The sequence below is a fragment of the Psammomys obesus genome, unplaced genomic scaffold, assembly GCF_907164565.1.
Source record: "Psammomys obesus unplaced genomic scaffold, mPsaObe1.curated_primary_1811, whole genome shotgun sequence".
Classification (NCBI taxonomy): Eukaryota; Metazoa; Chordata; class Mammalia; order Rodentia; family Muridae; genus Psammomys; species Psammomys obesus.
The window spans coordinates 5,967,469-5,994,061 of record NW_026586550.1 but is presented as its reverse complement, the minus strand read 5'-3'; the positions used below and the strand labels follow the sequence as shown (position 1 = coordinate 5,994,061).

Below are 26,593 nucleotides of genomic sequence, written 5' to 3'. Positions count from 1 at the left end.
ACACACACACACACACACACACACACACACACACACACACACACACAATAATTCTATGTACCTAAGGCATAGAAATTTGTTGAGGCATGAGAAGAAAATGATAATCAAAACTAACCAACTGAAGATGACCTTGAACTTCTGACCCTCCCACCTCTACCTCCTGAATTTTGGGAGTCTAGGCTAGTGTTATAATCCCTGTTTTATTTGGTGCTGGGGATTGAACCTGGTTTTTGTGCATGCTTGGCATATACTCTACGTAATGAGCTACATTTTGCAGTCCTTTAGATACATTTTAAAGAGAAAATATGTCTGTTAAATTTTTTAGTAGAACATAACACAAGAATAAGGACTAGGCATAAAGTCTTAATAGAAAAATATTAAGTAACTGGTAATTTTGCTTAAATAACACAGTGCAGTACATAGCTGAGGGAGTTCTAGAACCTTAGTCCTAGAGATTTAAAAAAAAATCCAAGATGGGATTCAGGGTCTCTGTGAGAAAGCAGCCTGGGCAGAACATGGCCTGGAGTCTTCTTTAGTTCTTTGTATTCTACTCTTTAAAACTAACATTTCCATAGGGAGAGTGAGAAATAAACTCATGCATTCACAATTAGCTTAGTTTTCAACAACAATAATAAGCGCACTGTAGAAAGGACAGCTTTTCAACAAATGGTGTGGAGAAAATGGACAGCTGAACACAGAAGACTGACATTAAACACTCGTCTCCCATCAGTCCCCAAAGCAAACTCTAGAAAGACTATAGACTTAGCTGAAAGGAAGAGACAGAACTGTCAGAAGAAAATAGAAGGAATTCCTCAGAACATTAGTATGGACAAGGACTTTTGGATAAGACCCCAGAGCATAGGAAACCAAGGCAAAAACAGACAAGCAGGTGTGAGTGCATTAAACTCAAACTAAAAAAAAAGAAGCTTCTGCAAAGCAAATAATCAATATAGTGAGCACACAACCTATGAAATGACACAAGCTACACATCTAATAAGGGGTTAATAGATAGAATGCATAAGACATTTTTTAAAGGTCAATAAAAACCAAAGTGCACAACATACCTAAATGGATATTTCTTAAAAGAAAACATACCAGTGGCTAACAGGCATATGAAAAAAGTTCAAAATCACAAGTCATCAAGGCAATGCAAATTAAAACAGCAGTTAGATCTGGCCTCAGTCTCAGAAAAGTGGGTTGTTATCAAAAGCAAGAAAGATAACAAATACTGATAAATAAGTGTAAAAGGGGAAGGGAAGTCTTGTAAACTACTGATAGGATTGTAAATTAAAACTGTTTTGAAAAACAGCATGGAAGATCTTCATGAAATTAAAACTAGAACTAGAATATAACTTAACAATCCCTCTCCTGGGTACAAGCATAGACACAATGAAGTTACTAAGTTAAAGAGACATCTGCACACCCATGCTCACAGAATATCCTAAATATCCATCAACTGATGAATGGACAAGAAAACATCACATACAAAAAAAAAAAAAACAAAAAAACAAAACAACAACAACAAAAAATAACACCACTATTTAGACATTTAAAAGAAAGAAAGAATGAAATCTAGTCATTTGCAACACTGTGGCTGATGTTGGAGATCATTACACCAAGTGAAATAGGCCAGGCACTGAAAGAAAACACCATGCATCTCACACATATGTAGATTCAAGGAGGTTGATCTTACAGAAGTTTAGAGTAGAATGGTGATCACTAGAAACTGGGTAAAAGAGTGGTCAGTGGTGGAAAATACAAACAAATGTCAACCATGAATACTCCATGCTCAGCGGGCCTTGCTCAATTTGTTTGTTGACAAACCTGATGACCTGTGGTGGATCACCCGTACTCACATGGTAGGAAAAAACTGACTCCTGCAAGCTGTCCTCTGACCTTTATACATATGCTGTGCCACATTCCTATGTGCAGGCACACAACACATGCACATACACAGGGTACAGAAGAGGACATAGGATGCCCTGGAGCTGGAGTTACAAGCAGATAAATGTGAGATGCCTGATCTGGATTCTGGGGAACAAATGCAGGTCCTCTGCCAGAGCAGTGAGCTAGCTCTCTGAATTGGTGAGTTGTCTTTCTAGTCTCCAACTGGGGGAGTCTTACGAGGGACAGGAGTAGTAAAGGTTGAGGGGAGAATGCCCGCAGGAGATGGAACAGCAACTGTGGACTGTAGAGCACAAAGAAAAAGCAATGTTTTTTTACAGCTGGCATCTAGAAAAGAGGAGATCCTTTTGCATAAAAAGGAGATAGAGTGACAAGAATATATTAGATAAAAAAAAATTAGCCTTGGAATGCCATCCACTCTGATCTCCTCAACAATGTGACTAACCATACTTTGCCACCAATAGGTGATACTTTCTTCAGGAGGCCATGACATGTTTCAAGTGGGTGAAGATCCTGCTGTCCTTGACTGAAGAGATGCTTACTATGAAAATGACTTTCTGCCAGCTGTCTCTAGTCCATTACAGCTGTAATGTGAGTTTAATGCAATGTGACATACACCACAGCAAATAGTTACTAGTGTGCAGAACAAGAAATAAGCCTTATTTTTTTCTCCCATCTTGCTAGGCATCATCTTCCTGCTATCTAGTCTCTTGGTTTGGATGTACTCAAGATGTTGTAATCTTTTGCTCCACTTTTCAAAACAATAATAAAGAGCTGCCCTTTATTACTGTTGTAGAGTCACACTGACACAGAACAATCAAAGTAAGCCATTAACAGAATCTTCTTTGTTCAAATGACAAACATCAATGTGCATCTCTCTGGGAAATCACAGAGCTGGCAAGCGAGGGTGAAGTGGGATGGCTGTTAGCAAGATATACCAGGTTTGCTTGGGGCTTTGTTTTAGCAAAGACGTCAGAAGTAGTGATTACAGTTCACTTGGGTTTTGAACAGATTTAAAAATGCTGACAGTTAGTTAAATCACTCACTGGGTGGAATAATCACTCTGAAAGGAACTGAGAGGGTGCAACTTGTATTATAAAACGAAACTGAGTATACGAGACACAGCACTAATGGGCATAGTAGAAGATATCTTTGTCAGAATAACAGAGATGATTAAAGACATGAATTAGACATCATCTCCACTGGGTACTCTCAGTGACATGAACACAACAGCTAAATTGAGCAATTACAAAGTTAAGTGTAACTCAGAGAGCTTCTTTCTCCTTTAGAAAACAGTTGGCTTAGCCAGTCTGAATTACTCAGTGGCTAGTTTTAGAGGTTACAAAATATTTTGTCTTGTGAAACCCTTTTGAGAATGGACAGACTATAAATCTGGCATGCTGTGCACTCAAAACAAAAAATTACTACAAAATGTTAGAGGTAATGTTAGAGATGATATATACATACCTGTACCCTACATATATATGTCTATATGTCACCAAACTAGCAGATCCCTTCTAAGCATCACTGAGAAATATACTTGCATTCACAGGAGCCAAAACAAAACAAGAAAACAGGCACCTGGTCCCTTTTTAGAGCTATTTGCAGTTATCAAAGAAAGAATTAGCTCTGACTTTTTAGAGAGAGAGGAAGAACAGAGTGGATCTGGGAGAGAAAGGGAATGATTTCAGTGGCTGCTATGACAGAACTGTGATTATGGAATTGTAATGCTGGAGTGGCCTTTCACAGACAGCTCTTTATGCAGACTTTTCAAATGTAATACCATGCCTTAACTACCCCTAACTGGCACATTTTCTATTTGTGCAGACTTCTGAGAGTGAACATGTGACATTTCATAATTAGGCAAAAATATTTTAAATAAAGTCTAAGTAGAAGGTACTAACATTAAACAAAGTCAAAGCACATGCTGTGATTCTTACCAGCACATTCTTCTATCATTCCCTAAGCCCTCCTGTTCTGCACCAGCTGTGAGGATGGGGATATGGTCAGCACTAGAGGGCATAAGCAATGAGCCTTCATGAGATCTCACTATGGCTATGGGCCTGTGTTTCAAGGAACAACTTATCTTTGTGAATTTCCTCCACTCCTTTTCCATTTCTAGGCTGCAATGGTGATTATCCACAAAATAACAACTTCTCAAGGGACACTGATAATAAATAACAGACTCCAAAGTTTACAGTCACAATAAACATGGGCAGTTTCCTCCTAATGATCCTCTGATTGCCAGCCCTAACAGAACAAAAATGTCCTCACTGCTCTTTTCCTGAGTTTGCTTTTCCTAAGTCTGATTCCACCCCTCTACTCACACATCTAAACTGCTTTCTTCCTTATCCACAGTAGTCTTCCTCCATCTGTATTCTACATTATCCATACTCTTGAATACATGCTTCTTAAAAAGCAGTTGTTAGTGGGCAGAATGAGGGCCCAGCACTTCCTGCTCTTAAAGAGCCAGGTTCTGTTTCCAGCACCTACAGGGGGGCTCATAGCCACTTAAAATGCCAGTTCCAGGGAACTCCACACCTTCTTTGGCCACCACAGGTACTATTTACATACACAGTAAATGTACACAAAGGCAGGAAAACACAGACACATAAATCTTTATAAAACACATTTAATCTGTAGTAATCAAAGTTTATGTGCTTTACAGTTTTCTAATTATTCTTCTTTGAAGCACTGGTCCTTGATATAAAAAGGGTTCTCATTTTCATTTCATCCCCTAATTCTTAGTATCGTAAAAATCTGTTATCTCTCAGCTTTCTCTTTTTCTCTTAATAATTGTCATCCTTATTACATTTTTTTTTCTATTTCAATCACTTCTATTATTCTCTTTTTAGGTACTTTTTTTTATTAGCTTTTATCTAGTTAGAGAAAGAATGTAGCCATGCACTCAGGCCCTAAGAGACATTGCTGGAAGGAAGACAAAAGGTATTGCTTTCTGTTCTTGAGACTCAGTATTTCTCTCTTACAGGGTACAGTGTTTTAGGATTTGTTATGAAGCCTGTGATATAAGCCTTTTCTGGCTTCTCTGCAATCATCTGGCAGTTGCCACCCTCCTAGGCACTTACTTTGGGATGTAGACAGGTTGGAGAAAGCCGACTTCATTCGGCCTGCCAGCCATTCCAGGCTTTCGTGCATGTTGGCCAAGGCTTTGAGGTCACTGACATCACGGAGAATGTCTTGTGGAGGAATGAGCTTGTCACCAAGGTTTCCAATCAAAACTTCAGACTCCTTGCCAAAGGCTGTCCTGAAAACAAACAGAACACACCATACTTACTGCTTGGTGAAGGATGCGGACAGGCTTCACTCACTTATTTTAAAAACTCTGCAGCAAATAAAGTATAAGCATTAATTTATGTAGTGAAGGAAAGCTAGGAATAAGCACAGAGTAGCACAAAAATAATGTGCGCTAATCTTTTAACTCAATGAGTTTCCCAAAGCTCATTGTCTTCAGAATCCTCTGAGGAGTGTGAGAAGGTTACATGGTGTGATAAAGGACAGGTCACGAAGGAAATTTGGAGACCACATGGCCCAGACACAGCAGGGATGAAAACTTCACAGGTCATTTTTGGGGGGAGAAGGGAAGAGAATAGAGGGAGAGATGGAGATTAAGAGACAGGGAGGAAGAGACTGCTAGAGTCAGTAGAGATCACTAGGAGTCAAGTCAGACATGGCATATAAGCAGAACTGACATCAGAGGAGGCTGAAAGAAGCAGTTTGTTGAGCCCTCTCTAAGTCCTAAGGCTTTTACAACTTAAAGAAGCTTAGTGAACAGATGTTGGGGCTCCATTTAAATGGAAAAACATAATTTAAGCTTTGAGTAAGCAGTGGTTAGTAACATGAAATACAATCAGAAAGACTCTAATGACAAACAGAACTTAGGATCTAGCACTAGAGCAGGTGTTCATTGTGACAGAAACCCTGCTGTGAATTAAGCATTAAAAATGTCTGACACTAAGCCATTCCTCATGATTAACTTCATTTCAACAGAAGGTTATGTTCTTAAAAGGGAAAGTTAAGGAGATTGGTTGATTTGGGTATGCTGTGGTAAAGGGGCAATAAAGCACACTCAACTGTGCATACAAACCTTGGGTGTGTTGACAAGGCTCTCCAAATGGCACATGTCTAACTGATTTCCAAATGACATTTGGGTAAAAATTAGTGCTCATGCTTCTGAGTTGGGAAATCTAGGTATGAAGCCTTAGTCTGTTGCTTGATGAAGACGGGTTGTCAAAATTTCATATGTGATGCATCTGGTGGTAACGGTGTGGACCTTTTCTGAAGTAAAGTGAGCTAAGGTAATTTTGAAAATTTTTCTTTGGGAAGGTATCAATAATCACAAAAACAGAATATTAACAAATCCCATCTGGCCATCCACTGGTCTCATCACCAGAAACTCAAAGTGAATCATGTTTCCTTTGTCTTCATCCTCTGCCCAGGAATATTTACATGCACAACACAATGCTTGGGGTCTAACAGAAACTATCACGGTTTAGTTATTATATTTCTTAGGGCTATTGCGAAGGCTAGTTATTTATAATCAAATCAAGGTATGTGCTAATCAATGCACTTAAATAGGTAAGATTGTAGTGGGAACAAAGTCTCAAGGGCTAGAATCACAAATGAAGCCTTCTGGCACCATAGTTACCGCAGAGGTAAATTACCATGACAGGAATCGCTGTTCTCCTATCTAGTGCTACTTATTCTAGTCTTACCTGGTAAAAGGCCCTTCATATTGCTGTGGTTGAACATGTGCCCAATGTCAAATAAATAAAACAAACAAACAATCTCACGAAATTTCCCCATCCTTCAAAAGTGGTACTGAGTGCCATGTGATATGAAATCAGAATTTCATATGACACAACTCTCTGGAAAGATCAAGGACCACTTTTGTCTCCTCCCTTTCTGGCATGCAACCATAGCAACTGAGCTTCAGTGGTTCCTCTCAAACATCAGGAGAGCCTGAGAGAGGAAGCTACTGCTAATAATAATGGAGCCTAAAGGTAAGATAGTACAAGCACACTGTGACATCACAGGTGCCACACTGCAGCCCCAGACAATATGCTTCTGGGCTTCATGGCAGTGAAGGTCCTATTGCTTAAGCTGATGTTATTTCTATCTGCTAGTAGCTGCTAAGTGCAATTTTTGACTGACACAATCATCTAATTGGCATAAGTGAGGTCATCCTTAGAAAACTCCCTCTGAATTTGGGTGCCTATAAAATCTAGTTGTGTGAAAAGCTAAACTTCATGATGTGAGACCAGAAATCATCTATAATATCTTCCCTTGGGCAAGGCTGCAAATATCTACTTCTCTTAATATGTCCTTATATATCAACTTTTCCAGCCCCTTAATCACCTTTGATAGATATAACACAAAAAATATGTCTGAGCTGGTGGTTATAAAGCAGCATGGGAGGCAAAGAGCTTTGAAAGCCAGGCTTGGAGCCATTTTTATTCATGCAAGCCTAACCCTGGGAGGAACACAACAATCAAGACAAGCGCATTTATGCAGAAGTCTAATCCGTGAGCAGGTCTGTGGGCCCCGGGCATGTCTGAGTGTGTTCCTAGCACTGCATGCTGGTCCTCTTCCCTCTGGATCACTGACATTTGTTTAACCTCCTCAGACAGGAGAGCAATAGACTTAGAAAAATACAAACTGCCTCATGTTGAATACATAGTAGACATCTCATTTGACAGAAATCCATAATCACCCCCTAACAACCTGGAAGACACACAGAAACCATGACACAGAGAATAATTGATTGACAGCTATAACCATTTCACACACAAAATCATTCCTCTGAGGATTTGTGTACGTGTGAAAGAGCCTGGTGGAAGATTTTTTTTTTTGTTACAATAACCTTAGCAAGATGGCTAAAGTTGCATGACTGTATTTATTTTCTAAACTCTCTGATTTATAAAATTGTACCATATCAACCATATGGAGTCATTAGAAATTATTTAGTAGAGAACTCTTAATATCACAAAGAATGTTTAGTGTAGCTTATTTTTTACTGCTGATATATAGTTAGCGCAAAAAAACTATTATTACACTATGCACACAATATAATCTACTGTGTGTGATAGTAACAGAATAATCACATACAGGAAGCTAAATAATAGTGAGTATCTGTTTGCCTAAAAGGTCAACTCCTGGACTTGAACGTTCTTTTGAGTGTTTCTGTATCTTCCATACTTTTTTCGGAAGACATGAGAAGACATTTAAGAGGACATGTTAGGAGTTCCAGGACAGGAGGCAGGGACCACAGACACTTGCAGGACAGTAGGAGGGTTCTGCTTAGCTTTCATGTGTGGCTCCAGCCTGCTGAAGATGCAACCAATGTTCCTGAAAATAGCTTACCACTACTATGACAGCTACTGAAAACTAGATGAGAATGACTGCCTCTTTCTAGATCTGAATTTTTTATAGTATTTGTCTTCTACTTATGTTAAAATCACAGTTAATAAAGATACACCTTTGCATGCCATAGGCAACAGAATAATGATGTTGAGAGGTGAGGTAACAGGTAGTTGCTAGGAAAAGGTCCTTATTACTGCCTAGCAATGACATGAGATACAGCCAGGAACAGAAAGCTGAAAGCAGAACTCACAACTCTTTTGTTTAAAGAATTGACCCCTTGGAAAAAGCCCCTTTTATAATCAGCTGACCAACAAGGTCATACATCCTATGAAACTGAGGAAGTTTGTTAAGCCTTTTGAGCTTAAATTTTACCACACTTAAAAAAATTCTTTAAAGACCTTCATCTGACAAGTATTCATTTAAGAGAATTTTGCCAAGAGTGTTAAATCTGTTTAACTTAATTTTACCACACAATTATAATCTTTAAAGAAGTCTATCTGACAAGAATTTATTTCAAAGAATTTTGCAAAGGAGGCACAAAATTGTCTCCATTTAGAACTTAAATAATTCTGCATCGACTGAAAGGAAGAGGAAAAAAAATCTGCATTTTCAGCAGGCTACATGAAATTATGAAAGAAACATCACAAATAATTTCAAAAGTGATTGATTTGAAGATCTGGGCTGTATCAGGCATGACATAACCATTTCTGTCTCTTTCCCTGGGCCTGTTCCCCTATTCTTTGACTGCTGTTTTCCAGTGCTGAACTGTGCTTGGAGGTAATAGCCTGCATATCCTGGGGCATGCTGCCTGAAGGGCAAGGACCACTGTGTCCAAATAAAAACAGGGAAGGACAAGGACCCATGCCATTGGCTATATAGATAGACAAGACTCCTTCCTTCCTGGACCTTACAGTCCCAGGTTCACATGTAACAGGCACCTGTGGTATACAGTTGCCTTCCTTTCCTGAAAGTTTTCTACCAGTCCCTCTGTTAGGTCTATTCAGGGTCTTAATCACAGTTACAGTATAATGTTTAACAATGTTGCTGACCAAGAGGAAAACAGTGCAAACTACTGGCGTTCCCTTCTCCAGCCATATACTCAGTCATTCAGATGGAGCTGACAAGGTAGAGCAGTGAAGTGGCCTGGAAAGAACCCGGCCCTTACCAGTTGGGAAACTACTTAGTGCTGGTGTGCTGCACTTGATCCAAATACCAATCATACTGTATCTCTTAATAACAAGGAAAGGTGAGTGTGGGGGTTCAGTATTAAAAGTAGAAAAACACCAATCAGACTGTATCCCTAATAACAAGGAAAGGTGAGTGTGGGGGTTCAGTATTAAAAGTAGAAAAAAAATCCCTTCTCTCATTAGTAATACTACTCATGAAATTTCTGCTCTTTCCCCTTTAGCTTTGGGCTAAGCCAGACTGATGGTAGCCAGGAAGGAGTGCTTCTGCTGGAAGATACATTCTGTATTGGCTGCTTTGAACTTCTCACATGATTGAACCAATGGGCAGAGAAAGAGGTTACTTATATGCTTAGAAGGAGTCACCTAATTTTCCATGGAGAAAGTAAGTCGCCTCAAGGCAACAGGAGGGGCAGGATCTACAGGGACTGCTCTTAGCAATTCCATGTTCACAGTAAACAGCTTGGTAAACTCATAGTACCCAGATAACTGTAGGCTGAATTAGGAATTTGGGTCTTTAAGGAACAAAGGCTAGAAAAAGACAAAAGGGAGCTCTGGCCAGCTAAGGGATCAGCAATGGCCAAGGGCAATATGGAGCAGGTGACTGCAGTATGTGATCCTTAACCCTGCTGTCTTGTTGTGAGGACAGAAAGACAACATTGGCAACCTGGCAAGCCAAGAGAGGAAGCAACCAATGCTTGTTTGTGCTTTTGTTTCATATACTATTTTATTAGTGTTGAATATATGTACAAGGGTTCCATTTTCCCTACGTCCTTGCTAAATTTTCTACTTCATGATTTTTTTGTTTCTTTTTTAAAAAAAAATATTAACCATCTTTCTGCATGTAGCAGAAGGTTGTGAAAATTACATACTCGAATGCAATGACATAAGAGACTTTGAGTCTTTCCCATAGAGGGGAAAAGAAGAGAATGACTTATGATAAATATTGTTACTCTGTACTGAGTAGAAGTCTGACCTGCTAAGATGTGAATATAAGATAAGAATGATAAAGATAAGATAAGAAAAAAGAGAAGCCATGCATTTGCCATGCAATAATGAGTCCTGGCTGCATCTTCTCTGTGGCTCTTTTAACCCTATTGTGTCCTAGCTTTCTTGAGCTCTACAAACACATGGCCCCCTCTGGCATTTCAGTTAGCAGGTGGAGTGAAGGTGATGGATTCCTGTTTGTTGTGGTTAACATTACCATCTCCTATGTGATACTCAGATCCTCATTAACACAGGGACCCAACTCCTGTACTCTGAAACATGTACCTTAAGTGGGTTTCCCAAGTTGCACTTCAAATTTATTTAAGATACAATACTGATGCCCGTATAAATGATAATGAAAACTAATTAAAATCTTTGTTAACGTGACTGGATAGCTCTGTTGTGTAGGTGAAAACTGAAACATGTTAATATAAACTATTAAAAATCACTGAGGATTGTTGCTCTTAGAGCCTGTGCTGTTGGTGTTCTGTTCAGGAAGTTGTCTCCTGTGCCAATGAGTTTAAGGCTCTTTCCCAATTTTAATTCTAAAAGGTTTAGTGTGTCTGGTTTTATATTGAGATCTTTGATCCATTTGGGCTTTAGTTTTGTGCAGGGTGATAAGTATGGATCTATTTGCATTTTTCTACATGTAGACATCCAGTGAGACCAGAACCATTTGTTGAAGATGCTCTCTTTTCCATTGTACGGTTTTGGCATCTTTGTCAAAGATCAGGTGTCCCTAAGTGTGTGGGTTTATTTCAGAGTGTTCTATTCGATTCCATTGATCCACCATTCTGTTTCTATGCCAGTGGCATGCAGTTTTTAGTACCATTGCTCCATAGTTCAGCCTGAGATCAAATTGGAGATACCTCCAGAAGATCTTTTATTGTGGAGGATTGTTTTAACAATTCTGGGTTTCTTGTTATTCCATATGAAGTTTCAAGGTCTGTAAGGAATTGTGTTGATAATTTGATGGGGATTGCATTGAATCTGTAGATTGCTTTTGGTAAGATGGCCATTTTTACTATGTTACTCCTGCCAAGCCATGAGCATGGGAGATCTTTCCATCTTCTGAGATCTTCTTCTAAGTTTTTCTTCAGAGACTGGAAATTTTTTTTCATACAATTTTTGACTTGCTTTGTTATAGTCACACCAAGGTACTTTATGTCCTTTGTGGCTATTGTGAAGAGTGCTGTTTCCCTAATTTCTTTCTCAGCCCTTTTGTTTTTTTTTTTTGTATACAGGAGGGCTACTTATTTTTTTGAGTTGATTTTGTATCTAGCCACTTTGCTGAAGGTGTTTATCAGCTGTAGGAGTTCCCGGGTAGAATTTTTGGGGTCACTCAGGTATACTATCATATCATCTGCAAATAGTGATACTTTGACTGCTGAATAAATGGGACCTCAAGAAACTGAAAAGCTTCTGTAAAGCAAAGGACATATCATCAGAACAAAATGACTGTCTACAGATTGGGAAAGGATCTTCACCAACCCTATATCTGACAGAGGGCTAATATCCAGAATATATAAAGAATTCAAGAAGCTAAACAGCAACAAATCAAGTAATCCAATTAAAAAATGGGGAATAGAATAGAGCTAAATAGAGAATTCTCAATAGAGGAATATTGAATGGCCGAAAAACACTTAATGTTCAATGTCCTTAGTCATCAGAGAAATGCAAATCAAAACAATCCTGATATTTCACCTTACACCCATCAGAATGGTTAAGATAAAAACTCAAGTGACAACACATGCTGGAGAGGATGTGGAGAAAGGGGAACCCTCCTCCACTGCTTGTGGGAATGTAAACTTGTACAACCACTCTAGAAATCAATCTGGCACTTTCTCAGACAATTAGGAATAGCGCTTCCTCAAGATCCAGCTATACCACTCCTAGGCCTATATCCAAAAGATGCTCAAGTATACAACAAGAAAATTTGTTCAACCATGTGTGTAGCAGCTTTATTTGCAATAGTCAGAAGCTGTAAACAACCCAGATGCCTCTCAACTGAAGAATGGATACAGAAATTGTGGTACATCTACACAATGGACTACTACTCAGTAATTTAAAACAAGGAAATCATAAAATTTGCAGGTAAATGGTGGGAACTGGAAAAGATCATTCTGAGTGAGGTAGCCAGAAGCAGAAAGACACACACGGTATATGCTCCTCATAAGTGGATATTAGACATATAATATGGGATGAATATATTAAAATCTGTACACCTAAAGAAACTGATCAAGAAGGAGGACTCTGGCTAAGACGCTCAATCTCCATTCAGAAAGGCAAAGAGGATGGATATCAGAAGAGGGAAAAAATAGGGCACAGGACAGGAGCCTGCCACAGAGGGCCTTTGAAAGGCTCTATCCTGCAGGGTATCAAAGCAGATGCTGAGACTTATGGGCAACCTTTGGGCAGAGTGCAGGGAATCTTATGAAAGAAGTGAGAAATAGTAAGACCTGGAGGACAGGAGCTCCAAAAGGAGAGCAACAGAACCAAGAAATCTGGGCCCAGGGGTCTTTTCTGAGACTGATACTCCAACCAAGGCCCACTCATGGAGATAACCTAGAACCCCTGCACAGAGGTAGCCCAAGGCAGTTCAGTGTCCAAGTGGGTTCCATAGTAATGGGAACAGGGACTGTCTCTGACATGAATTGATTGGCTTGCTTTTTGATCACCTCCCCCTGATGGGGGAGCAGCCTTACCAGGACACAGAGGAAGACAATGTAGTCACTCCTGATGAGATCTGATAGGCTAGGATCAGAAGGAAGGAGAGGAAGACCTCCCCTATCAGTGGACTGGGGTAGGGGCATGGGTAGAGAAGGAGGAGGGACTGGGAGGGGAGGAAGGAGGGAGCTACGGGGGGGATACAAAGTGAATAAAGTGTAATCAATAAAAATAAAAGTTAAAAAAAATCACGGAGGAATTATCTGGTAGAGCTTAAACTGATGAAAGTTATAGGAGGCCAGGTCACCTGCCTAGATTCCTAAAACTACTGACTGGTTCTTATAAAATGTGACAATGATGGCTCTGTTTTAGTACTTCCGCTCTTTATAACTGCTCAGTCTTCCACCTTTTCAAAGTGCTAATTTGTCCTAGTCAAAAATTATGGGGATAGATTATTACTGATGGTTTTTTAGTCAGGTTTTCAAAAATTGTTTTCCTAAAATCATCTCACCAAACCCTCATACACAGAAAGTAACAGAATAGTTCAGTTACCTTGATTATAATATTATTTTTCTCCAAGTCTATCCTTTAACAATTTTCATGCATGTGTGTGTTTCCTAATATATAATCATGTAAGGAGCTAACTTTTTAAAATTTTTTTATTTAACTTTTATTAATTACACTTTATTCATTTTGTATCCCCCCATAAGTCCCTCCCTCCTCCCCTCCTGATCCCACCCTCCCTCACCTTTCTGCATGCATGCCCCTCCCCAAGTCCACTGATAGGGGAGGTCCTCCTCTCCTTCTTTTTGATCTTAGGAGCTAACTTTTATTTTTAGCAAATAATTACTCCTGTCTAGATATCTGTCTCTCTTTTCAATGGTTACAATAATTTTCTTTTTGCTTTCCCCACTCGTTGTTCTTCACTTTAAAAAAATCACAGTAGGGGCTGAGGAGATGGCTAATCTGGTAGAGGGCTTGCTGTGTAGGCATGGACCTGAGTTCAGATCTCCAGCATTCATATAAAACAGGTGGACAGAGCAACATATGCCTGCACACATCTAGTGATGCATACACATAAGGATCCCGGGGGCTTGCTGGTCAGACAGTGTAGCAGGACTGGGAAGCTTTGTGAGAGCCTACCCCCTCAAATCAAGTGGAAAACATTAGTGGAGACACTTGATGTCAACCCGTGGTTTCCACAGGCACACATGCCTGGTCTTTCTCTTTTCTCTGTCACTCTCTCTCTCTCTGTATCTCTGACCCTGTCTCTCTCCCTCTCTCTCTCTCTCTCACACACACAAGTGCTCACAATACTTTTGACTGGCTAGATGAGCTATGCAGAGTACAAAGACTGAACTGGGACATGGTATTCGAGGCCTTGGTGTGTTCTTCAGAATCAAGTCACATGTGGGAAAAGTGCACCAACAGCGTTTTTTTTTTCTTCTTGCCTTTTGCTGTAGAATGAGAAATGAATATTCATTTTATTATATTTTTTCCAGTTAAAGAAATAACAGAGTTTTGGGGATTGTATTCATCAGGGGAAATAGCCCAAAATTCACCGTGGTTGGAGTGAGGGCATGGGTGGGTAGGGATGCCAACCTGTCCCTCTGTGCCATTAAATCATCTTGTCTACTGGACACAAAGCACTTGATTTAGTGATTACAATGTTCTGTACACTTTTTTTTTTTTTTTTTTTGATAAAGAGCCAATTGTTTATTTCCACTGCCCTGGTCACACTCCCTCTGCCCCTGCTCCTATCTCCTCTGTCCCCACTCCTGCCTGCTATGCAGAGTTCTCTCATGTTGTTCCCCTTCTCCCACTCTCTCTTACTGGGCTACCAGTCCAGCTGTCTTAGAATGTTGGAGGGTGCCATTTTTAGTTATTTTCCTATCCAGCTGCAGGGTACAGAACAGGCAGCCGTAAGTGCTGCTTTCTGTGCAAATGTTTTTTGATTACAAATAACCTAACTAGGTTTGAAATGTTTTATAGAATAAGACAATATTCTTTTCAACAAACTTTAAAAAAAAATGTACAGTTTTGTTTGTTTCCACTTCCCCCCTCCCCAACCCCTGCTTGCACACCCTCCCCCCAACCACCCCTCCCCGGCAGCTCAGCCCAACCCCGACAGCCCCTGTTTTCCTTGGTTGTGGTTTTTTTTTTTTTGGGGGGGGTGCCTGGCACCCCCAGAGACTCAGCTTCATGGCTGACAGGCGAAAACAGCAGAGGCTTCACCGATACCCTTGGTAACCGTAGTAATTCCTGTAGTATCGGTCTCTGTCCTGTTGGTGGTGGTAGTAGTAATTCTGCCAATCCCGGTTGTATTGTCTGTAAGGAGGAAGCAAGGAAGCTGTTGCCCCCCTCTGAAAAGCGGACAAACCGCCGAAACAACCGCAACAAGAGAAACCGGCAGAACCGAAGCCGAGGCCAAGGCTATGTGGGCGGGCAGCGCCGAGGCTACGACAACCGGGCCTACGGGCAGCAGTACTGGGGGCAGTCTGGAAACAGAGGGGGCTACCGTAATTTCTATGATCGATACAGGGGTGACTATGAACGATTCTACAGTGCTCGAGATTATGAGTACAACAGATACAGAGACTGTTCTGTACACTTTTAAATTTCACATTTAGCTCCCCATCTTTAAGTAAGTAAGAATTTACTTTCTGTCTCTATGGATTTCCTCATTTTGGAGATTCATGTGTAATTTCTACTCATATCCAAGGTTACTTTCTTTCATTTTGCATATTTACAGAATTCATCCATATTCAAGGATGTAGCAGTACTTTAATGTTCTCACATTAGCAAATGAGAATATAACATCTGATATATCAGTTCATCTATTCACCATGTGGATGTATGTGGGTGATTTCTAGCTTTAATTATGATGTTGCTAAAAACACTGTATGTACAATATTTATTTATTTATTTGGTAGGCTCTTGCTATATAACTTAGGCTGACCTCATCACAACAGGCAACACAAACTGTGATGCTTGAGAGAAGGAAAGCAAGGAAGTAGCCACCCTAGCTTACCATGTGGCAACATTATCTAGACTACAATGCAAACAAGTATGCATGTCTCTCTGTGTGCCTATATGTATGTACATTTATTTGCACTATACATATATATGAGTATCTTTACATACATCTCTTAATTAATAATTATGGAATATACCACCTAAGTAGGGAGGAATATAAATCCATTACAATAATACCTTGGAGACTGATACAGGTAGATGACATTCTAGGCCGTTATGACAAGTATAATATATTTAAAGGAAATGAACGCATTTCAGAGTGTATCATCTGACCGTAAAAGAATCATATAATAAATCAATAACAAAGTGTATCTGGGATATCACTGCATATTTGAAGTCTAAGGATGATACTTCTAAGCAGTCTCCGCTTACAAAGAAAATCACCAGGGATAGAGAAAATACTTTGAACTGAATGATAACGAAAATGCAATATGTCAACATGTATGGGACACAGCTAAAGCAGAACTTACAGAGGAATGTAAGATTGTAAATGCTCACATCAGAAAGGAGAAAAACAGCAACAACCACAAAACAAAAACAGTATCAGTGATGCCAGCTTTCACCTTAGGTACTACATCACAGTGCTGTACAAAGAGTAACCGAAAGTTAGCAGAGAGCAAAAGTTAGAGGATTGAAAAATCTAATCAGTAGAGTTAATGAAACAACAAAAAAGATTCTTTGTAAAATTTGATAAAATAAAATCCTCAGTGCTTCATAAGCTGATAAAAACAGAGTTTGGTATTAATATCTACAGTGAAATCACACCCACTGTCTATATATTTAAATAAAATATTAGAGGAACACAGCTGCTCTCATTATCTGTGTGTTGTGGACTATGGTTGTTTCCATAATACGATAGCAGAGTGAAGCAGATGAAGATGAGACTAAATGGCTTACAGAGCCAAAAATGTTAAGTATGTACACTTTTTCAAAAGGAGATGGACAACTTTTGCCCTAAGTAAACTGCTAAATAAAAAAGTGAGGAACACATACTACTAAAATCAGAAATTAAATGGGGCTACTGCCACAGATCCTAAAGACATTAGAAGGATACATGGGAATATTTGAATCTGTCCCAGGTTCTTGACTTCAGTAACTGATCAAAGAAATGAATAAATTCCCTGAAATGTTTAATTTATAAAAGGGATTCAGAAATCATAGGATCTACAAATATATACATATGCACACACATTGAGGAGATAAAAATAGTAACTAAAGGTTCTCCAAAGGAAAAAAGAACAGATGGCTTCACTATAGAATCTTATCAAGCACTTAAAGAAAAAAATAATACTAGTTTTATGTAAACTCTTACAGTAATAAAAAAACATAAAATCCTGGCAAGAAAGTGAAATAATGTTGCTTTTGGCAATTTCATATAACGTTGAATATGTACTGACTCTATGATCCAGCCACTTTTCTTCCATGTAATTATCTAAAAGAATAAAGGCATGTGAAGACCAAAAGATTTCTATAAGAAATGAGCAAGACAGCACCACTAATAGAAATTTTAGTTATGACGGACTGACACTGGACACAACTCAAATGCCTGTTAATAGAATTGTGGGGGAAAAGCTACATTATATCCATACAACAGAATACAACTCAACCACAACGTACTAATGAGAGAAATTGTTACCATTCTAGAGGTGGTGAATCTGGGAGAATGGAGCTGATAAATCAGGCAGACTAGTCTCATGTAATGGCTAACTTTATTCAGGGCCCCAGACAATTTATACTCTGAGTTAAGGAAGGTCACACGAGTAAAGTTCTCATGAGTTAAAGCTGCATATAATCACAAGGACAAGACACATATGGCTAAAGCATGTTTTTCCAGAAAGCCATAACTGACTAACAACAGCAAGCAATACTTAGCAATCTCAAGTAAACTCTCCATCCAGTACACCTGGGAGGGCTGGGCAAATGTTTTCACAAGCATTCAGAAATCTCCTCAAATGACTCTACAACTGGACTGTGTTCTAAGAAACAATGACAAGCTCAAGAGAGTAAGACGAGTGAAACAAAAGACATAAAAGAGTATGCTCAGAATGAGTCTATTATGAAATTCTAGAATAGGCAAAACTAATTTATGGTGAAAGTATCAGAACTGTGGAGACCACCAATGAGGAAACGGGCAAAGAATCTTTCTTGGAGTAATGGATGAGTTTAACATACTCATTGGAGTATAGAGTGTGTGTGTAAATTTGTCAAAACTCATCAACTGAACACTAAGGTCAGCTGCATTTTACTGTACATATTTCAGTAGAAACAAAAGAGAAGACAGTCATGATAATAATATAATGAATGTTCAAAAATGCATGCCTACAACATAGTAAGTGTATGAGAGAAAGAGGAAGGAGAAAAGGAGGAAAGGGAAGTGAAGACCATGTTCTTCACAGAAGAATCTCAATGAAGTTTCAGACAAAATTTATCAATGGCTATAGAAACTACCAGTGAGTGGTTGTCAGGAAAGAGGAGAACCTCAGGGTTTGGGGGTCTCACCTAACTAATAAGCAAAGGAAGTTAGAGCACCTTTATAAAGGTGTGACCTGACAGTCATCACCTTAACCAAATGGCTGCCAAACACAGCACAGCTGGGCTTCAGGTGAGGTGACACAGTGGGAAGCCAAAACTATCATCTGTGTGGTGCTTCTGACTGAACCGTTCATGTAGAAGACAGTCACAAAGCAACTGTTAGATAAATACAAACCTCTACCTGACTTCTGGCCTGGATTCTCACCCCGGGCAGGTTAGTGGGGACTAAATGTGGGAATCTTGACTGGCTTACTGTTTTAAAATGATAGAGGTGATACTTTTTGGATGATGAGTAAGGAAGTATGAGCACAGACCAGTGGTTTTCAACCTGTGGGTTTCGACCTCCTTTGTGGGTTGGATGACCCTTTCACAAGGGTTGCCTAAGACACAGATATTTACAATATGATTCACAACAGTAGCAAAATGCAGTTATTAAGGAGCAATGACAATAATTTTATGCTTGGGGGTCAAAATGACTACAGCATGAAAAACTGTATTAAAGGATCACAGTATTAGAATGATTGAGAAGCACTGATATAGATTATATGTTTGAATGAACAACGGCCATGGAAAGAGATGCTATGCCCTACCTTCAGGGACTGTACCTGTGTTGCTTGAAATGTAAACAATGTACTGGTTAGGTCTTTCTTTTTCTTTCTTTTCTTCTTTCTTTCTTCTTTCTTTTCTTTCTTAATTTCTTTTTCTCCTTCCTTCCTTCCTTCCTTCCTTCCTTCCTTCCTTCCTTCCTTCCTATTGTCAACTTCACATAAGCAAAAGTCATCTGGGAAGAGGAAACTTCCATTGAGAAATTGCCTCTAAGAGACTGCAAGTCTCCGGGGGAAATTTTCTTGATTAATGATTGATGTTGGAGGGGCCAGCCACTGTGCAGGTGGTCCTAGGAGATACACAGAGCTGGCTGAGCAAGCCTTGGGGAGCAAGCTGTCAAGCAGTGTTCCTCCATGGCCTCTGCTTTAGTTCCTGCCTCCAGGGTCATGTCCTGCTCTAGTTCCAGCCCTACCTTCCCTCAGTGATGGACTTAGTTTTGCTGTTATAAGACAAAATTTCATCCAAATTGCTTTGGTCATGGTGTTATCATAGCTTTAAAAAGCAAACTAGGGCTATGTCTGAGCAGGAGTTCTAGGTTATACCCATGCATGGTCCTTGGTTGGAGAATCAGCATCCAAGTGGGTTTCCCCAGTAAGGGGAACAGGGACTGTTTCTGACATGAACTCATTAGCGGGCTCTTTGACCTCCCTCCCCCCCTGCCAAGGGAGGAGCAGCCTTGCTAGGCCACAGAAGAGGACATTGAAGCCAGTCCTGATGAGACCTGATAAGCTAAGGTCATATGGAAGGGGAGGAGGACCTCCCCTATCAGTGGACTTAGAGAGGGGCAAGAAGGAGATGAGGGAGGGAGGTTGGGGTTGGAAGGGAATGAGGGAGGAGACTACAGCTGGTATACAAAGCAAATAAACTGTAATTAATATAAAAATTTATTTAAAAAAGGGCAACATTAAAAAAAGGCAAACTAGGACATAGAAATTTACAGATGAGGTTAAGAAGGTTGAAGACCATGAGAGGGGGAGACTATTCTGGATTATGTGATACACCAAGCCTAACTACATGGTCCTCAGAGAAGAAGGAACTTTCCTGGCTGTGCTCAGGGAAAGAGAGAGATGCATTTCCACAAGGGTTTCCCATTGATCTTTGGTTTGGTTGTCAAAGAGCGACAACCAAAAACAGTTGAAGATTATATATATGGTGAGAAGTTAATGTCCTTAGATAAAAATCTCAACATTACTAAAGTAAACAAAATTCCTTCATACAATTTCTGCCCCTTTCCTTTCAGACTCAGAGATAAAACAAAACAAAACAAAACACTCCTAAACAATGCTGTCATGGTAAATGTGGAAAATGTTTCAACAGGTTCAATCCATGATGGCATGCATGCACATTTTCTTTCCTCAGTTTTCTTTCTGTCCTTGTACAGCATGTTGAGATGGTTCACATGTTGTGTTCTCACTGGAGATGAGCAAAGAAATTATTGTACACAACTGAGATTTTTCAAGGTAAAAAAAAAAAAAAAAAAAAAAAAAAAAAAGGCCAGGGTTACTAAGCTCTAGAGCAAATGTCCAGACATTAAAGTGTAGGCACTGTTATGCTAAGGACATCCTTGCCACCATGTGGGCTTGCTATCCAGAGGACACAAAAGCAGCATATTTTATAGAGTGAGTTGGCAGCAAAACACGAAGTTCAAAGATCCTGGTTTCCAATTAGAAGCTGAGATTTTAATTACAGGTCAAGGTAGGTAACTTTGTGATAAGTTCAAGTACATTATTATAGGAGATGCATTATGTTAAAAATCCCTATTCCTATTTGACTCAGCCCTGCAGAAATTCTATGCAAGGAATTCTGTAAAAGTTCTCTGCAATTAGTTTTATTTTAAGCTGCTATTTTCTTCCCCAGCAGTGCAACTTTTGTTCTTTGGCCTATATTACTAACAATATATGCGATAGATTAAAGAGTTACTTTAAAAATTTCTGGTTAGTTTCCAATTTTATTTTTTGAAACAGGGTCTCCCTATGTAACCCAAACTGGCCAGGAGGTCTCTGTAGATAATGCTGGCCTTAACCCTGTGGCATCCTCTCTATGTAAGTGCTAGGACTACAAAAGTGGGACACCTTGCCAAATTTCCCACTGTAAATGTAAAACTGCAGTACAGACTGTTACGTCACAGGTCTTTGTACTATATTCTTAAAGACTCCTCCAATTCCCAGTCTCTGGATGCCATTGCTTGTGTAACAAGTAATAGACGAAGACAGAGATCTGCGTTTTTCAGTAAACCTTTAACAGCTATGTCTAGCCAATTTAATGTGTGTCACTCAAACAACAACGTGGAAACAATGATAACACTAAGAACTCTGGTCAGAAACACACACCTTTGTCATCAATGTAGAATTCAATTTGATCTTGGAACTGGATGGTTTCAAACCTATTCTAGGTAGTTTCTGCTGTTTTTGTGGAAGTGTTGAACTGGAGACTTCAACAGAGCATAGTAATCATCTAAGAGCCAACCAAATGTTAAAAAATGAGATGACTCTATCAAGAATATCCTTCTGATGCATAGAGTAAATGATGCATCTTTATACAAAATGGGCTGTAAATGTGAACACACTGAAAATGGAGCCCTAAGTAGTAAAGTGGAGTAAATTATGTTCAAAATGTGACAGAACAACCACAACAATATGGCTACTTACTTCTGTGAGGTATATTCTAGTTCATTACAAACTACACATGAAAAACCTAAAAAATGCTAGACCTTCTAGGTTTTTTTTGATAAAAAAAGTTTTCAAACATTTTATTACATATTTAAGAGATTAAACATAACTATTATCTCATATGAGATAATTAGGAGCTCTATAATCTATGCTTGCAGTAAAAGTTCCCAACACAGTAGAGTATTATCAACTGTAGCCCCACGCTGCACACCAGTTCCTGCTGGCTTCATCTGAGTATATGATAACCCATATTTTTAAAGTGTGTGTGTTTGTTTCTTCTTCTTTTGAGGCAGAGTTCATGTGTCTCTTGTTAGCCTCAAACTTACTATGTAGCTAACTCTCCTGCCTCTACCTCTTGAGTGATGGACTCTTAAGTGTGCACCATCATACTCCATTAGTCTGTGCACTCTATCAACAGAGCAATACCCCAGGCCCTGTATTAGTGTTCTTTAAGTCCCCTTTAACTGTTCTTCCTCATGCTCCTGTTCCTCTCTGATATGCTAGTTTAAATGAATAAATACATATATTTACAATCACTGAAAAAATCCCAAATACCCAGCCTATACACTGTAGGCACATATGCTGGTAACACATAAATGGAAGGATTTGAACAGGGGCAGAGTAGGGCAGGATCACAGGCTCATCTCAGGTTTAACTCCAAATTCTCTATATCTCTTTTTTTGGTAGAATACATGGATGTAGCCATGAGTAGACTGACAACTTTTATGAAAAAAACCTCAGGTCTCAATAAGCAAAAATATAACAGCCAACAGTGTGTTACTTTAGTGCACTGGCTCAACAGTGCATTCACAAGTTCTCTTATCTTGGGACAAGGATATATATATATATATATATATATATATATATATATATATATATACATATTGGTTTCTGCCAGGAGACACTGAATGTCACTCACTCAGACAGATAGCATCAGTTTCCCCAAATGACATGCTGTAATAATAACTATGAATTAAGCATAATATACCCTGTCTTTCAACCGTAGAAACGACTACAGGTTTAAAAACTGATGTTGGTAAGCATCGCACACCCTCCTCTGAAAATTCCATTGAACTGACAGTTGTGATTCTTCCCTCTAGTTATCGTGCAGTTTCCTTTGGAAGAACTTAAGTTTTTCTGTAACACAGACACTTAAAATTGATTGGAAGCTAGAACAGAATCCAATCCTATGGGTTGGGTCCAATGTTCTGAGCAGCATTCAGAATAGAGGAAGATATGGGTTGAGAAAGGTGGGGAAAGAGAGGGAGAGATTGGAACATCTGTGACTATGTGAAATTACAGAGAAAAGAGGATACAGACATAAAACTGAGAGAAAAATAAAGGTGAAGTAAAATGATTTTTCCCCCAGGGTTAAAAATATTAGAGTGTGTATTTGTGAAAAATCAGTGAACTGGCAGTAAACAGTAACAGTGGCTGAGAATGGATAAAGAAAAACATTTAAACAGGTAAAATTTTATAGTAATAGTTAGCATGGCTAAAGATGTAGTATAATGTACACTGACCTCTTTTCTCCCCCCCTCCTCAGCTTCAGTTTTGTGTTCCAGAAAAACTCACACACATGGTTTAAACTTTACTTCTTCAAATTCTTCTAGTGATGTGTCACTAAATAATCTGTTCAAACTGTTAATTTTGGGGTACAGACTTCAGACATTTCATTCTGACCAGGCTGGGTCCCAGTTACATTTTCCCTCCCTAATGTCTTTGAGTTTTGTTCTTTGTGTGTTTACATCACTTTTCCTCTAACACCACTCACAACACTAGAATCTGCATACCACTCACATCTGTGACACCCTGTCTGTTCACTGCTCACAGCTGTAATGCTGACGCTCTGTGACGTCTGCTCACTGCTCATGTCTGTGACACCCTATCTGCTAACTTAGAACATCTGTGATGCCGTCACTGACTTTTAGTTCAGGTCTAAATGGGAGGCTTATGAAACAGAAGGCAGTTCTTGAGGAGCAGTGTTGAAACTTGAATCTAGAAAGCTGAGCTGGGCAGGCATAGGAGGGGAAAAAGTACAGTGGGGTGATTAGAGGCCATGCCAAGAAGGAAAGCTGGAGATGATCAACACAGAAGGGTGAAAGAACATGGCAGGAAAAGAAAAGGTAAGCAGGCAAGTGGTCCTTTATCTCCTGGCAGGGAAAGTCAACCTGCAGTCTCATTGCTGGTCCCTTGCCTGGCTCACCTGCTCAGACTCCATCACAGGCATCCTACCCATCATCATTACCAACACAGGCTACATTAGAAGGTCATTTTTTAAAATCTTTTATCAAGACTTCAAACGAGAGAAAGAGAATAGTGTTAAATTAACACCTAAATGAAACTTATTAAATAATTCCCCCGAAACAAAATAAAAACACAGTAAATAATGAATTAGTGCTTTAAAAATGATATTAATAAAATTGTAAACCTCAAGTAATTGTCTAGAAAGACTAACACTTTACAACCTGTATGGGAAATTTTATTTTATTGCCAGTTTTTTACTAACAGGAGTTTTGATATAAGAATAAAGCATTGAATTCAATCATTTTGAACACTGTATGTTTCTAGCTGAGTTTCTGGTTAATGGCCTGTCTCTTTTGTTTAATTTTGAGACTTAAGTCTACTTTTTACCCTGACTTGTTTGACCGTGTTCCACCTCATATTTAATTGAGGGATGAAAGATTTTTAGCAAAGCATTTTCTACCCTTGCACTTACTTGATATATTCATATGTCTGGTTCATCTTTCCTTTTCTAATTGCCTTTTAAAAGTCATATTAAGAATCTAGAGATAGTGAGGCAAGTGTCTGCATTCTACAGAACTATAAGTGAGATAGTTGAAGTCTTTCCCCACTGTATCACCTCTTTGTTCCTTCGGATTTATCTGTAGATTTTCCCAGCAGCTGCAGCTCACTGAGACCTTTCAACAGTGTTGCTTACATTTATAAATGTACATTTTTTACATTATGTTGGACCTTTTAAAATTTCAAGTGCAACTTCTCAGAAAATTGTAAATGTTCTACTTTATTAATATTGTTTCTATATCTGAATATATTTCTAGCCTTGTTATGTTTCTACTTCTTTCACAATTGTCTAGCCCAAGCCACATGAAAAAAACTAATCAGGGATAAGAAAGAACCAAAGTATGATTATCCTATATCATGTAGAGGATATCCACTTATAAGTGAGTATATACTGTGTGCATCTTTCTGCTTCTGGGATACCTCACTCAGGTTGATCTTTTCTAGATCCCACCATTTGCCTGCAAATTTCATGATTTCCTTGGTTTTAAATGCCGAGTAGTATTCCGTTGTATAAATGCATCCATTCCTCAACTGAGGGACATCTGGGTTGTTTCCATCCTCTGGAGATTACAAATAAAGCTGTTATGAACATGGTTGAGCAAATGTCTTCTTGTATACTTGAGCATCTTTTGGATATAGGCCTAGGAGTGTATAGCTGGATCTAGAGGTAGCACTATTCCTAGCTGTCTGAGGAAGCACCGTATTGATTTCCAAAGTGGTTGTACAAGTTTATATTCCCACCAGCAATGGAGTAGGGTTCCTCTTTCTCTACATCCTCTCCAGCATGTGTTGTCACTTGAGATTTGATCTTAGCCAGTCAGACGGGTGTAAGGTGAAATCTCAGGGTTATGTTTATTTGCATTTCCCTGATGACTAAGGATGTTGAACATTTCTTTAAGTGTTTCTCTGCCATTTGATGTTCCTCTATTGAGAATTCTCTGTTTAGCTCTGTACCCCATTTTTAAAATTGGGTTACTTGATTTGTTGTTATTTAACTTAAGTTCTTTATATATTCTGGATATTAGCCCTCTGTTAGAGCCTATCACAGAGGGCCTCTGAAAGACTCTACACAGCAGGGTATCAAAACACATGCTGAGACTCATAGCTAAACTTTGGGCAGAGTTTAGGGAATCTTATGAAAGAAGGGGGAGATAGAAACACCTGGAGGGGACAGGAGCTTCACAAGGAGAGCAACAGAACCAAAAAATCTGGGCACAGGGGTCTTTTGTGAAACTGATACTCTAAACAAGGACCATTCATGGAGATAACCTAGAAACTGACACAGATGTAGCCCATGGCAGCTCAGTCTCCAAGTAGGTTTGCTAATAAGGGGTACAGAGGCTGTCTCTGACATGAGCTCAGTGGCTGGTTCTTTGATCACCTCTCCCTGAGAGGGGGGCAGCCTTACCAGGCCACAGAGAAAGACAATGCAGACAGTCCTGATGAGACCTCCTAAGCTAGGGTCAGATTGAAGGGGTCCATCAGTGGACTGGGGATGGGTTATGGGAGGAGAAGAGGGAGAGAGGGTGGGACTGGAAGGGACTGAGGGAGGGGGCTACAGCTGGAATACAAAGTGAATAAATTGTAATAAATAAAAAATTTAAAAATTAAAAAGAACCAAAGAAAAACAAAAGAAAAGAAAAGAAAACAAAGCAGACATTAATTGGCAGGCAGGGCTGAGGATCAGAACTCACTCAGGCCTGTGGACTTCCAGGGAGACCAGTTTCCTCAGTTGGTGGCATTCCTCAGCTTCCTAATGTGCGCTTATTATTTGAAGACAGGCTGACTTTCCCAGTTTAAAAGTCAGTTTCATTTATATAA

The 26,593-nt window shown here is 39.3% G+C and overlaps 1 protein-coding gene across 1 annotated transcript in view; it reads right to left on the bottom strand.

Moving 5' to 3' along the window:
* Positions 1–26,593, bottom strand: part of Exoc4 (exocyst complex component 4) — an 824,181-nt gene that overhangs the window by 120,247 nt on the left and 677,341 nt on the right. The window contains exon 14 of the mRNA XM_055602012.1: positions 4,992–5,170. Within this exon, the coding sequence (XP_055457987.1) occupies positions 4,992–5,170 (179 nt within the window). The remainder of the gene's footprint in view (positions 1–4,991; positions 5,171–26,593) is intronic.